General features: G+C 58.0%; 5 protein-coding genes across 5 annotated transcripts; 2 read left to right on the plus strand and 3 right to left on the minus strand.

Annotated features, from left to right (window-relative positions):
• Positions 1-2,016: 2,016 nt before the first annotated feature.
• Positions 2,017-3,565, plus strand: PG986_007284 (glutathionylspermidine synthase; the record flags this gene model as incomplete). The annotated part of the gene is made up of 2 exons (XM_066843506.1): positions 2,017-3,195; positions 3,251-3,565. 2 exons carry the CDS (start codon positions 2,017-2,019, stop codon positions 3,563-3,565), a joined length of 1,494 nt encoding a protein of 497 aa, XP_066699618.1.
• A 264-nt stretch (positions 3,566-3,829) lies between these two features.
• On the minus strand, positions 3,830-4,375 carry PG986_007285 (uncharacterized protein; the record flags this gene model as incomplete). The annotated part of the gene is made up of 1 exon (XM_066843507.1): positions 3,830-4,375. The coding sequence occupies one exon, from the start codon at positions 4,373-4,375 to the stop codon at positions 3,830-3,832; it is 546 nt and encodes a 181-aa protein (XP_066699619.1).
• Positions 4,376-4,562: 187 nt separating this feature from the next.
• Positions 4,563-4,844, minus strand: PG986_007286 (uncharacterized protein; the record flags this gene model as incomplete). The annotated part of the gene is made up of 1 exon (XM_066843508.1): positions 4,563-4,844. One exon carries the CDS (start codon positions 4,842-4,844, stop codon positions 4,563-4,565), a length of 282 nt encoding a protein of 93 aa, XP_066699620.1.
• Positions 4,845-5,187: 343 nt separating this feature from the next.
• Positions 5,188-8,357, plus strand: PG986_007287 (uncharacterized protein; the record flags this gene model as incomplete). Its single annotated transcript, XM_066843509.1, has 3 exons — positions 5,188-5,863; positions 5,941-6,827; positions 6,879-8,357. 3 exons carry the CDS (start codon positions 5,188-5,190, stop codon positions 8,355-8,357), a joined length of 3,042 nt encoding a protein of 1,013 aa, XP_066699621.1.
• Positions 8,358-8,704: 347 nt separating this feature from the next.
• On the minus strand, positions 8,705-13,266 carry PG986_007288 (uncharacterized protein; the record flags this gene model as incomplete). Its single annotated transcript, XM_066843510.1, is given in 10 exon segments — positions 8,705-9,264; positions 9,276-9,310; positions 9,388-10,101; positions 10,162-10,404; positions 10,455-10,632; positions 10,693-10,720; positions 10,785-12,215; positions 12,287-12,945; positions 12,998-13,181; positions 13,237-13,266. 10 exon segments carry the CDS (start codon positions 13,264-13,266, stop codon positions 8,705-8,707), a joined length of 4,062 nt encoding a protein of 1,353 aa, XP_066699622.1.
• Between the last annotated feature and the right edge of the window lie 351 nt (positions 13,267-13,617).

Here is a 13,617-nt window from a genome sequence, read left to right on the forward strand (position 1 = left end):
CTGGGGTTTTAGCCTTTATCCGACGACATCTCATCGCCTGCCTCCCTCGCTCCCGGCGTGCTGTGTGTGCCGAAACACGCAAGGGAGGAGAGGGAGAAAAAGAAAAAAAGAACAAAAAGAGCTCGTCAGGTTAGCCCGCACAGACAATGTTGACGCCCTCCTGCATCGCGAACATCGGGCCTGCTCGCGTGACATGGCACTCCCCCTTCAAGACATTGATCGTGTAATCAGAAAAGGGGTTATCAGCCATGACGGACAATTCGGACAAACTTTGCAAATACCCCGAGACAAGCAGTGTCAGTCGCCTGTTCGTAGCTTCATACAATTGAATAGGCGACCGCGAAGGCAACGTTCCTTCCAGTTCGCCTCTGTTTCCTCTCTCTCTCTCTCACACACACACACACACACACACTCCTCTGCGCGCGGGATGAGGCTTGCTGGGTGGCGGCCGAGTCAGGCCATTGCGAGGGCGTCGGAGAACGAGCCAGACTGACATGAACGAACAAACTTGTTTCAAGTGCCACTGATAAGAAATGCAATCATGATACTATCACACTCGTGGTTCATGATGTGCGGTTTTCAGCCAGCCCGGAGCGACTTCTCTCCCACTTTCAACCAACCCCTTCATCCCATCCCTGCTCTGCTGACTGATGTGTATGTATACACATGTACGAAGCCACGAGTTCTATCAACGGTTCGATCAAGGCGTCCTTCTAGAGCATCCCCAAAGACACGCCATGGCAAGCTGAATAATCCGGATAGGGGCGTTCCGGCCAGTCAACCGTTACGAACCCCACGTGGCATCGTCTAGCTCCTCAGGTCGGGATCGATAGTGAAGTGATAACTCGACGGTAGAGCACGCAGATCAGGCCACATCGATCGCCACCATCTCTAGCCTGAAATCGTGTCACATTTTTCAAAGATTCAGGCTTCGATCCAAGTAAGAAAAGATGAAAAAAAAAAAAAAAAATTGGCATTCAGACGAGCCTAGACAGCGGCACATGGGCTGTTCCCACGTGTCAGTAGACGTTACTGTTTCTCGATGAATAGGGGTTGTCAGCGCCTCCGCGCCTCCGCTTCCGCCGCCGTGACACCTACCAGCCGAGAGGATTCGGCTGAACTTCCTCTTCGCGGCTCGGTTCGAACATGACCAGGAATCGAGAAGAGAGATGGGGGAAGTACTACTGGTGGCGCCATTTTTTCCCGAGCTGCCTCGACACACGAGGAAGGAGATGGCGGCTTGTCTGCTTACGCAAGTAATATCTGTCAAGTAGAGCCGAGGGCAGATGACCCAATGACAAATATGTCATTGAATAGTTCAGCGCCCGGGCGAGTCCGGCCGAGCCTTGACTTTGATGTGCACCTGGAAGCGGTCTTTCCAGCTGGATCCTTGGTAGGGAGGGTGCAAATCCTCCAAAGCGCTAACTTTATTGACAAGGAGGCGTTGCAGCCACACGCACGACAGCCTGGAAAGGACTCACTAGAATGACATGACGCCCATTCATACGAGGCGCGTTTCCTGAAGCCACCAAGATATGCGCAGAAGCCAGCCGTATTCTCCATTCATTGACCGCTGTTCCTCCCCAAGAGGCTGCCACGAGGTGACACCGGTTTGAACCAGAGCTTTTGTGATTGTGCATTCAGGGACCGGGACCACAATGTGCCGACTCGTCTCGTAATACTGTTTGTTACGTATTCTTCATGGAGGCAGGCAACCAGTCGACAAGGCTCCTCAGTACAAGACGTGAGGGCGATGGAGAATATTTCGGTTGGAAACTCTGGATGAACCGTCCATCTACAGGAGCTAGATTAAGTTCTTTACTTTACATACTTTGCCTATCCACCCACCGGACGAGTAGACTTTGGCGGTTGGGTATATTCCAGGAACCTACATAGCCACCTAGTTGCCGTAGACATAAAGTAACAGCAACAGGAGATTGAAAAAGAGAGAGAAATGGCAAAAGCCAGAACCCAGTAGAGTAACCTGTTCAATGTGAAGCGGATGGAAACAACAACATGCGCCGCATCAAGATCGACAAGAGACCCAACGCGACTCGCCTTGTGCAGAGTCAGGGCCTGGTCTACAGCTATGAGCCATCGTCAGAAGGGGGAGACGACCCCTACTGGCCCGACAACCGGTACTACTCCTTCACCAGCGACGAGATCGCGCTGCTCGAGACGGCGGGCCAGGACGTCTTCGCCATGTGCTGCGAGGCGGCCGACTACCTGGTGGCGCACCCGGACATCGTTACGGACAAGATCGCGATCCCCGCCTTCTGCCTCGAGCAGATCGCCCGGTCGTGGGCGCGCGAGCCGGCGTGGGGCAGCGTCTACGGCCGCTTCGACGTGTGTTTCGGGGGGCTGGACCACCCGGACCCGCGTCTGCGGGCGCCCAAGTTCTACGAGTTCAACGCCGACACGCCCACGTCGCTGGTCGAGGCCGCCACCATCCAGTGGCAGTGGCTGGAGCAGACGGGCCACGGCCGGGACCAGTTCAACTCGCTGACGGAGCGGCTCGTCGCGGCCTGGTGGCGCAACCTGACGCTCATCGAGGCCGAAGCCCTCGGCGGCGGCGGCGGCGCCGCCGCCCACCGCCCGCCCGTGGTCCACTTCGCCACGAGCCGTGGCGAGCCGACGGGCGAGGACGCCCTGAACGCGACGCTGCTGATGGCGACGTGCGAGCAGGCCGGCTGGCGCGCCGAGCCCGTCTTCATGGACCAGATCGGCCGGTCCCGGGACGACGGGCGCTTCTACGACCACAAGGGCCGCCACATCGACGTCTGCTTCAAGCTGTACCCGTGGGAGTGGATGGTGGAGCAGCCGTTCGGCGCGGCGTGCTTCCGCGACATGGAGCGCGTCAGCGGCGGCGGCGGCGACGTGCTGCTGCTGCCACCGGGGGGCGGCAACGCCTACACGGGCGGGACCGTGTGGATCGAGCCCCCCTACAAGATGCTCTGGAGCAACAAGGGGCTCTTCGCGGTGCTCTGGCAGCTGTTCAAGGACGACCCGCGGTCCCGGTGGCTGCTGCCCACGTACTTCGAGGCGGAGGCGCCGGCGTCGCTCACGCGGTACGCGCGGAAGCCGCTGCTCGCGCGCGAGGGCGCCGACGTGACGCTGCACCTCGACGGGCAGGTCCTCGACGACACGCAGACGGGACAGTATGGCAAGGAGGGCTACGTGCGGCAGGAGCTGGCGGTTCTGCCTGCGTTCCGCGACGACGACGAGGCGGGGCTGCCGAAGGGGGAGGGAGGAGGAGGAGGAGAAGGGGGAGAGGGACGAACAAGATGGCGGTACTTCCCCCACCACTTACTACCCTGTGCTGGGCCTGTGGTTCGTGGACGGCGAGCCGGCCGGCATGGGCATCCGCGAGGATACGCGCAAGATCACGGCGAATGGGTCCTGCTTCATTCCGCATTCCATCAGCGACGGCGAGACGACATACGAGCGCAAGCCTGTTCCTACCGCGGCGGAGATTGAGACGCTTCTGACGCTCGAGAACTACCCAGACCTCACGAACAACTCGCATGGGGTTCTTGACTACATTGAAGGGATCGTGCGCGAATAGAGATAGAATATAAGGGTCATATGACGAATAAGTATACTCTGGCGATTGTTGGTTGTACATCAGACGAAGGAGTTTGCCAATTGCCGTGCCTATTTCCAAGCCCACCAAACCCCCCTGATCCCAGACGTCTCTCCAACCATCTGAGCAAACATGCATGGTCCCTGACGATGAACGATCCTACATGAGGAGTACTGTGTCAGAAGGTCCCGTGCCTTGGCCTCTATCCGAAAGCGCTGCTTACTCAGGATATGCATGTGTGAGGGTTTAGCTTCGGAGGAAGCCAAACGGACGGGGACGGCTCGCTCCGCTGCTGGTCTTGGGATAGTGCCCTCCGTGTAGAAAAGGAGGCGGCAAGACGACGATAGCGCCTGGGCCTCCGTAACTACCGGGACCGCGGGAGCCTCCGCCGCCGCCTTCGCCTCCTCGCTTGTCGTGTTTCCACCCGAAACCGCCATAGACGATGCCGGACTCGTTTTCCCACAAGCCGTCGTCCTCTGACTCCTCCGGTTCCGACTCGGCGTGCGCGCCTTGGCTCACCTCAGGACGGCGATCACGCGGTTGAGAGCTCTGGCCCACTAGAGTACGAGGAGAGGGATCGGGTTGAACCGGCGATGGCATGCTCTTGGGTATAACGGAGGAGACAGGCACCGCATTCTTTTGCGTGGATGGGTTGGCGGCTCCGGTGTTGTTGTTGGGTGCCTCTGCTCCGCCATCAGATGCCGTCGTGGCTGCATGAACAGTAGTTGATGCAGCGACAAAGGCGGCGGCGGCGAAGCGGAGAATAGGAAAGCTCAGTTGCTTGCGCTTCATGGTGGGAGAAGGTGGGTGGGGGGCTGTCCGAAGTAACTGTTTGATTGTGACGGTTACAAACGGTGGTGGTGGTCTCGTCGCCATGAATTCTAGCGTGACCGGCAATGTGGTTGAAGGAAGCTATTGGTCTCGTTGGAAAGAAGACAAGCCCTCCTAGAAGGCTTCTAGAACGTCCAGCAACGGCAACTTATGTAGCCTCGAACCCAGCCAGATCCGACTGGAAGGACTCGGGAACAGTCACGCGCACGACCTTGAGGGCCATTGAGGGGGATTTGGCGTGCAGGTTGCGAGGGACGATGGAAGTGTAATCGCGAACCAAGCCATCAAACCGCCGCAAGATCGGTGGCGCCGACGGCCTGTTTGCCGAGTGTACCGGCCGCCGTCCCATCGCATGATATTTCTTATCTCCAGTGCTGCTGCGGCCGATTCGAAGAAGATTGGCGTCAAGCCAGAAAACGGGGAAGGACATCACAGCTTCAGAGCCCCAGATGGGGCTCAGTCACACCTCTGATGTCATTGGACTTGGTTGGTGTACTGGCCAATATGGAGGAAGGGGAGGGGAAAAAAAAGGATAAAAAAAAAGATTATCTTATCAGATCCGGTTTCAAGGGTCCCACGCGGCTTCGGCGTCGGCCTTGGTTCGGTCCCGAAGCAACGCACGCAACTTGTTACCCGATATGTCCGACATGGCCATTCTTCAGACAACCACCCAGGAGGAGCACAATCTTATATTTGCTTTCCTCGCATCACTGTCTCGCTGGAACCGTCGGCTGTGGGCCATCTGAGAAGATCCCAGTTCTGCAAACACAGCCATGACCATGACCACGACCACGACTCTGCGGATCGGAGTAGACGTGGGCGGCACCAACACGGATGGCGTCATCCTGGATCCGGCACGCGCCTCCGAGCCCGGCAAGGGCATCCTCGCCTCTCACAAAGCGCCCACGACCACCAACCCGGGCCGCGGCATCGCCCACGCCCTCGCCGCCCTGTTCGCGCGGGCCCAGCCGCCCGTCCGGCCCGAGCAGGTCGCCAGCGTCACCATCGGCACCACCCACTTCGTCAACGCCGTCGTGGAGCGCGACCCGGCCCGCCTCTCCAAGGTCGCCGTGCTCCGCCTCTGCGGGCCCTTCGCCAAGCACGCGACCCCTTGCATCGACTGGCCCGCCGACATGCGCGACCTCGTCCTGGGCTACCACGCGCGCCTCCAGGGCGGCCTCGAGGTCGACGGCCACCTCATCGCCGACATCGACCCCGCCGAGATCCGCGCCCACTGCGCCGTCATCCGCGAGCGGGGGATCCGCAGCGTCGTCGTCGTCGGCGTCTTCAGCCCCATCGACATTGTCGAGCGCCAGGAGGAGCGGGCGGCGGAGATTGTGCAAGCGGAGATCCCAGGTTGCGATGTGGTGCTGTCTAAGCAGGTGGCGAACTTGGGCTTCATCGAGCGCGAGAACGCGGCTATTCTGAATGCGTCGATCCTATCTTTCGGTATGTTTCATCTGGTTCTGTTATACGTATGCCGTTAAGTTTCCAACGCATTTGTGGTATGCTAACTGTGGATATAGCAAGAAGGACCATCAGATCCTTCCAAGAACCAGTCAGGGCATTGGGGCTGAAATGCCCAGTCTTCATCACTCAGAACGACGGCACTATCCTATCCGGAGAAATGGCATCGAAGCTACCTATCCGGACATTCTCCAGCGGGCCGACAAACAGTATGAGAGGCGCAGCTTTCTTGGTCCAAGGAGAACTGGATGAGAATATCATGGTGGTGGATGTCGGCGGTACAACTACAGACGTTGGATTACTACTAGCCAATGGCTTTCCACGGAAGCAGGCAGCTTACAGTGACCTGGCTGGCGTGCGGATGAACTTCTCCTGCCCGGACATCAAAAGCATCGGCCTCGGTGGTGGATCTATCGTTCGATACAACGGCAGCATGACTGTAGGACCCGACAGCGTCGGCTACAAACTGGCAGAAGAAGCGCTTGTCTTTGGCGGCAAAACTCTCACAGCGACCGACTGTACAGCAGTTGCCGATCCTGGCCTCGAACTCGGGCAAAGGGGGTTGGCAGCGGGGGCAGTAACCGAGACGGAAATTTCACAGTTCAAAGCTATTGTAACACACAAACTCGAGAAGATCATCGACAAGATGAAAACTTCTCCCGATGACTTGCCGGTGTTATTGGTCGGTGGTGGTGCCATTATTGCACCAGACCAACTAAAAGGGGCAAGTCGGGTGATGAAGCCCAAGTACGCCGACGTCGCCAACGCCGTTGGGGCCGCCGTGGCCAGGGTCAGTTCTGTGGTTGACACCGTCAAGTCTACAGAGTCCAAGACTACGGAACAGCTACTCGACGAGATCTGCAACGACGCCATTGAGAGAACCGTGGATGCCGGGGCACTGCGGTCGACGGTCAAAGTCGTGGAAAAGGAGAGTTTCCCGCTCCAGGTATGGACAACAAAACCCAGAGCTCCTTTTCGAAGATATGACACTAATTAGGAGAAGTACATCGAAAACAAAACTCGTTTCATAGTTCGAGCCGCTGGTGATTGCGATTTGGCACGCGCCGATCTTAGCAACATGCAAGCAGTGGAAGAACAAACCAGCGAGATGGACAACAACATGGACGAGTACGAGAAGTCGACCAGACCAACTAGCGACAGTACGGCAGAAAAGAAAGAAGTCGACATCTCTGCGTACCGGCCGCGCGTGAGGAATCGGGTCTGGTACGTCAGCGAAACAGACGTCGAGTGGATCGCCACCGGCTGCTACATCCTGGGCACCGGCGGCGGCGGCAGCCCCTACGCGCACATGATGCGGCTGCGCCAGATGATCCGCGACGGCGCCGTGGTCCGCGTCGTCAGCCCGGACGACCTGCCCGACGACGCGCAGGTCGGGTGCGGCGGCGGTGCGGGCTCGCCGACGGTGGGCCTCGAGAAGCTCGAGGGTGACGCCATGCTGCAGGCGCAGGAGGCGCTCTACAAGGCGTACCCCGGCCGGCGCGCCACGCACATGATCTCGGTCGAGATCGGCGGCGGCAACGGCCTGCAGAGCATGGTCTTGGGCATCAGCGGCCCCGGCGGCATGGACCTCCCCGCCGTCGACGGCGATTGGATGGGACGCGCCCTGCCCACGAAATGGCAGACGACCCCCGTCGTCTTCAACGAACGGTCGCCCATCTGGTCGCCCATCGCGGTGACGGACGGCAACGGCAACACCATCGTGATGCCCGAGGCCAAGTCCGACATGCACGTCGAGCGCATCATCCGCGCCGCCCTGAGCCAGATGGGCTCGGCCATCGCCATGGCGGACCCGCCCGTCACCGGCGCCGAGTGCCGCCGCTGGGCCGTCGAGCACACCATCAGCCAGTCCTGGCGCATCGGCCGGGCCGTGGCAAAAGCGCGCGCCATGAGTCGCGTCGACAACGTGGCCGAGACCATCCTCGAGGAGTGCGGCGGACCCGGGGCCGGCCAGGTGCTGTTCAAGGGCAAGATCGTCGGCGTCGAGCGCACGCTGCGGATGGGCCACGTCTACGGCGAGTGCATCATCGAGGGCGCCGACGTCGCCGAAGAGGTCGAGGGCTCGGGTGCGGGCGCCGCACCTCCTGCGCGAAGCTCTCAGATGTTCGAAGGCCTGATCAAGATCCCGTTCAAGAACGAGAACATCGCGGCCATCAGGTTCACGAGGTCCAAAGCCGGGGGCGAGACCGCCGATGTGGAAGGAGAGGTCCTCGGGGTCGCGCCGGATCTCATCACCGTCATCGATGCGCAAAACGGCGAGGCCATCGGGACGCCCGAGTATAGGTACGGCCTCCTCGTGATTGTGCTGGGGATCACGGCGAGTGAGAAGTGGACGACGGAGCGCGGCATCGAAATCGGAGGCCCCAAGGGGTTTGGCATGGAACATTTGACTTACAAGCCTCTTGGGAAGTTCGTCAAGCCAAAGAGTGTAATCGACGAGTTCGATTTGCAAGAGTAGGCAGTTGTTTGCACCTTTCACGGGCTATTTTATACATTGCACGTGCTTGAAACATAGAAACAGCGTGCATTCGATCCGTAAATCACCACAGATCTCGTTCGCACAACACATTCTCCGCTGTTACTACGTAGTACGATAAACCCCCGACAAATATACGGGCTACCCCTATTTGACCTTCGAGGACATCAGGGGGTCGTCAAGTAGGGGTAGCTCGTATATACGTTTCTTTTTTTCGACTTGCTTTAATTTGCTCATACCAACTCAGAATTTCACTGACACGTACGAACATAGTCATCTCCTAGCAGAGAGGTGTTGGCTCCCTTATAAATTGTGCGCTAGTGTACTACCTACTCGACCTTGAAATCACCCTCTGCTTTCCTGGTCTTGAACCACTCCTTTACATATGGAAGGTTGGCGTGGGGGCCATACGGCTCTTCCGACCACTGCGCCTTCGGAGCAGGCAGGCCAGTCTCTTCCAGACACCTGGCTCTCAGCTCCTCCAGCGTCCCGCCACGGTTGTAGATGCTGGGGTATTCCACGTGTTTCGCCTTGAGCTCGGCGCGGAGCGACTCGGTATCTGCCGTCAGCACCTCGTAGGTCACCGGATCAACGACGACGCCGTAGTTCTTCCTGGCCCCCTCGTGCGTGACCAGCTTCTGGTGGACCTCGAGCGCGACCTTCTCGGCCGGTCGCGTGAAGGGGTCGCCCAGACCGCCGCCGCCCCAGGTGATGTGTTCGAGGACGTCGCCGGGGTCGACGCGGATGTAGTCGCACTTGCTGTGGAGGTACACCGCTTCTGGGTTCGCGGACTGGAAGTACCGGTAGAGGACCTTCTTGGAACGCTGGCCGGGTTGGCCGCCATCGATGCCCCAGGGGTAGGTGAGCCAGCGATCGTCGTGTAGCGAAACTCGCCCCTACTCAGGAATCGGTATCGAGTCCTATGAGCATTGCCACTAAAGCGCCGAAGAGAGATCAGCAAGCCGCTCAGGCAACGCATGGAAGGGTAAAAGGGGGCGGGGGGTAAGCTCACCCTCGGTAGAAACCAGCGCCGCCACTGTCTGCAAGAGACTCATTCGCTTCGATTAAGAGCGGGAAAGCAAGCTCGGTGCTCTCGTTGGGAACGGACTTGATGGAAGGGAAGAGACAATGCATGTCGGGGCCGTCGCCAAGGGGACGCGCAGGCACCCCGCCGAATGCAATAGAGTACAGTTGGAAATAGCTGCCATCCGGCTTGAAGTCGGAGTAGAAGAAGTGCGGCGAGTCGCTGAAGCCGGCAGCGGCGCGATACGCCTTGTTGTGTTGGCCCATCAGGGCCTGGATGACATCCATGATGCGACCAAGCAAATGCGTCCGGCAGCTCAAGGCCGCTGGGCGAACTGGGCGCAGGATAGAACCCTCCGGGAAGTCCACCTCGATGAAGTCGTACAGGCCTTCGTTTACCACGCAATGGGAATCGAAGACGGCAAGGAGGTAGTATCCCACAAACATCTTGAACATGGTCGGCGAGACGTAAAAGTTGATGGCCGTGTTGCTCTGAGCACTGGTGCCATCAAAGTCGAACTTCAGCTTGTTGTCCTTCTTGGTCGTTTTGCACTTAATAGCAAAGGGTCCCAGCTCGCCATTGCCGCCATCGTCGATGAAGTCGGTGAAAACAGCTTCCTCGTCGCCAAACTGGGTATCGATCAGCTTGGACACGGCCATCTGGTTGCGCTTCAGTAGCTCTTCGCACGAAGCTTGGTATATCCTGTACACCTCGTTAGTATGCGCCATCCAATATTCGTCGGCAAAAGGTACGAGTACTCACTCAAGGCCAAAACGCTCAACCAACTCACAGACGCGAGCGCCGGCCGTTTTGCAGGAGGAGACCAAGGCCGCTATGTCAGAGCGGTACCAATCCGGCATTCGTGAGTTTCGGCATAGAATATCCATGATATCGGCGTTGTAGACGCCTCCTTTATAAAGTTTGCAGATGGGAATTTGAACACCGTCCTCGAAGATTGTCGATGAAGAAACACACATGCTACCGGGCACCTTGCCACCGACATCACTAGAACACTATGTTAGCTGTGCCCATGGAAAAGGGTCACCAGAACGTACGAAAGATGGCCGAAGTTTGCTGCCCAACCAACGATTTTGTGCTTGTGGTATATGGGTAGCAGAATGATCACGTCGTTCAGATGGCTGATGGCCCCTTCGGTCGAGTAAGGATCGTTGGTGATGAAGATGTCTCCTTCGTTGATCGTGCCGCCGACCTTTTCCCAACCACGAAGGAATTCTGCAATAGCGATTGTCAGTAAGCCCCATACAGAACGGAACGACCTCGTAGGCTACTCACGGCCGATGAAAGACCCGAACTGGCCAACCTGCAATCACGAGCATTAGCGCACAGAAAAGATAAGCACGACCGCAAGTCTTGAATATTCTCACCAGCATTTGCCCCTTTTCATTAGTAACAACGTTGAACTCGTCTTGCTGCTCCCGGATGCCGGGCGACATCGAACATCGGAGGACGAGAGTATCCATCTCGATGCGAACTGCCTGTAGCGCAGAGCCGACCAATGTGGGGATTAGAGGCGATTTGGCTACTTCCTCCCTCGCGGACTCCTTGGTGAAGTCCTTGGTCTTGGCGAGGGTGGACTCATCGACCGGCCTGACCAGGATATTGCCAATCTGGTCAATCTCGCCGTAGAAGCCAGGGAGGATCAAGGTGTTCGAGTCCATCTCCGAAACGACACACGGCCCGTCCAGTCGCAGGCCCGCCGTATTGAGCTGCGCTCGGTCGTAGAAGGTGGTCTCGACCTGCCTTCCCTCCACGATGATCGTCTTCTTGTTGACCACGGCGGTCTCGGCCACGGAGCTTGACAGGCCATCGGTCTCGGAAGACATGGCGGCGAATTCTACCGGCGAGGAAGCGTCGGTGGCAGTGACGCCCAATCGCACCAGCTCAAACTCCAGGTCCTCCATGGAGAAGCCGAACTGCAGCTCATGTGTTGCATTGAATTTCTTAGCCAGCAGCTTGAAGAGCTCTTCTTTACCCTTGGCAAGCTCGTCGGGGGTGAAGGAAACGGTGATGTCGAGGGCCTGGCCGTGGTATCGGATGTCAGCATCGTAGGTGACGCTGGTCTTCTTTTCCGAGGAACCCTCGAGTGCTGTGGTCATGGTATCTGTGCAATGCTTCTCCAGGTTCTGCAAAATCGACTTGAGCTCGTCCAGGGAGACGCTGGATAACTTCTTGATGTAGGAGACGGACTTGGCCTCGGACAGCTTGGTGGTTGCGTCGCCTTGCGCACACAAGACACCCGGGGCTTGCGGCACGATGACTGGCCACGAACCTAGGAGCTTGCCAATGGCACAGGCGTGGAGTGGCCCGGCGCCCCCGAACGCGACCAACGCGAAATCTCTCGGATCGTAGCCTTGTTCGACCGAGACCTGACGCAGCGCTCCGTACATGGTCTCGTTCACGAGGTCGAGGATGCCACTGGCAGTTTCCTCTACCGAGATGCCCATCTGGTCAGCAACAGATTTAACTGCCGTCACTGCTGCTTGTACATCCAGCTGGAAATCGCCGCCCAGCAACTTGTCGGGCAGATAGCCAAGTGCCAGATTGGCATCTGTCACGGTCGGCATTGTCCCCCCTTTCTTGTAGCAAGCCGGTCCGGGGCTGGCCCCGGCGCTCTCGGGGCCAACTCGCATGCTGGCGGTGAGGTCGGTAAACCGCGCGATGGAGCCACCCCCGGCGCCTACGGTCCGTACATCAACCGAGGGAGCCCTGACGGTCAGCTTGTCTACCACAGTCTCTCTTCGCAAGGCGGGCTTGCCATCGACGATTAGCGCGACATCGGTTGAAGTACCACCCATCTGTCCCCATCGTTAGCTTCGCACCAGATCTTTGTCAATTCTGTATAGATCATCATGACAAGGCCACTTACATCGAGGGTAATGAGATTTCTGTAGGGTGTTTGTTTAGAGATTACATCCACAACTCCCTGAACACCACCAGCAGGACCTGACATCAGCAGATTCACTGGGAGCTCGCCAGCTTGCGAAAGACTAGTCAGCGCGCCGTCGCTCTTCAATATACGGATGGTCTTGCTGTCAGGAAGCAGTAGTTTCTGTAAACCGTCCATATATCTCTTCACGATCGGCTTCACGACGGCGTTGGCAGCGGCTGTGACCGTCCGCTCGTATTCGCCGGCCTCGGGCAATACGTCAGCGGAGCAGATGATCTCGATTTCGGGTCCGAACTCCTCACGGACGATCTTCACCACGGCCCTTTCGTGCTCATCATTCACGTATGAGTTGAGTAGGCTGATGGTGATGGCTTCAGGCTGTTGGCGCTTCAGGTCGGCCAGGTCTTCACGGAGAGCTGCCTCATCGAGAGGAATGGCGACCTCGCCAGTGGCCGAGATCCTGCCGGTGCACTGGACGGTTCGCTCAAGAGGAACTACCGGCTCTGGGGGCACGAAGCTGATCCATCCGCCAAGTCCTCCAGGGATCTGGGATCGTCGGTTTGTGAGGACCTCTTTGAATCCCGCTGTCACGATGAGCCCGGCTTTCACCCCCTTTGACTCGAGAATGGCGTTTGTGGCTTTTGCATAGGTCAGCCATGATCAGGGGTGTAGTGGCGTGGTATGCCCTACCAACAGTACTGCCGTGGTGTATGTAAGAGAACTCGCTCTCCCAGTTGTACTTGGCCTTGAGAATCTTTCGAACCTTCTCGATGCCATCCTTGACACCGATACTCTGGTCCTGTGGCGTTGAAGCTGTCTTGGCGCGAATGGTCTGTCCTTCTGGTGTAATCACACAGACATCGGTGAACGTTCCCTATACACTCTTCAGCGGTGCACCGGTCCAAACTCAGGGGCATTTGTGCACTTACGCCGACGTCAACTCCTAGCCTGTAATCCATCCTCTCCACTGTCCTTTCACCCAGTGTGCTGTTTTGGCGACTCCTCGATTTAGTACCAAGCGTTGATACTTGTAGTAACTACGCAAACTTGGGGTACATCAACAAAGCGACGTTTCGCATCATCTCATCAGGGGGGCGAGTCCTTTTAAGGATCTTGCATCTCCAAGCTTGTGCACCCAGAAGCCCATGCATGTCTCATGCATGTCAGCCTCTACCAGACAGTCGAGTTGATAGTAACGGATATGGACTCTTATCACCCCCGACGGAGTGATGCGGCCAGCGGCCTGATAGAGCATCGGGAGATAGGGGCCGATGGTTCGAGATGACTGATTCAGGCCGGGCTGGGGCGCA

This window comes from Apiospora aurea, assembly GCF_038362705.1.
Source record: "Apiospora aurea strain CBS 24483 chromosome Unknown utg000005l_segment0_segment0, whole genome shotgun sequence".
Lineage (NCBI taxonomy): Eukaryota > Fungi > Ascomycota > Sordariomycetes > Amphisphaeriales > Apiosporaceae > Apiospora > Apiospora aurea.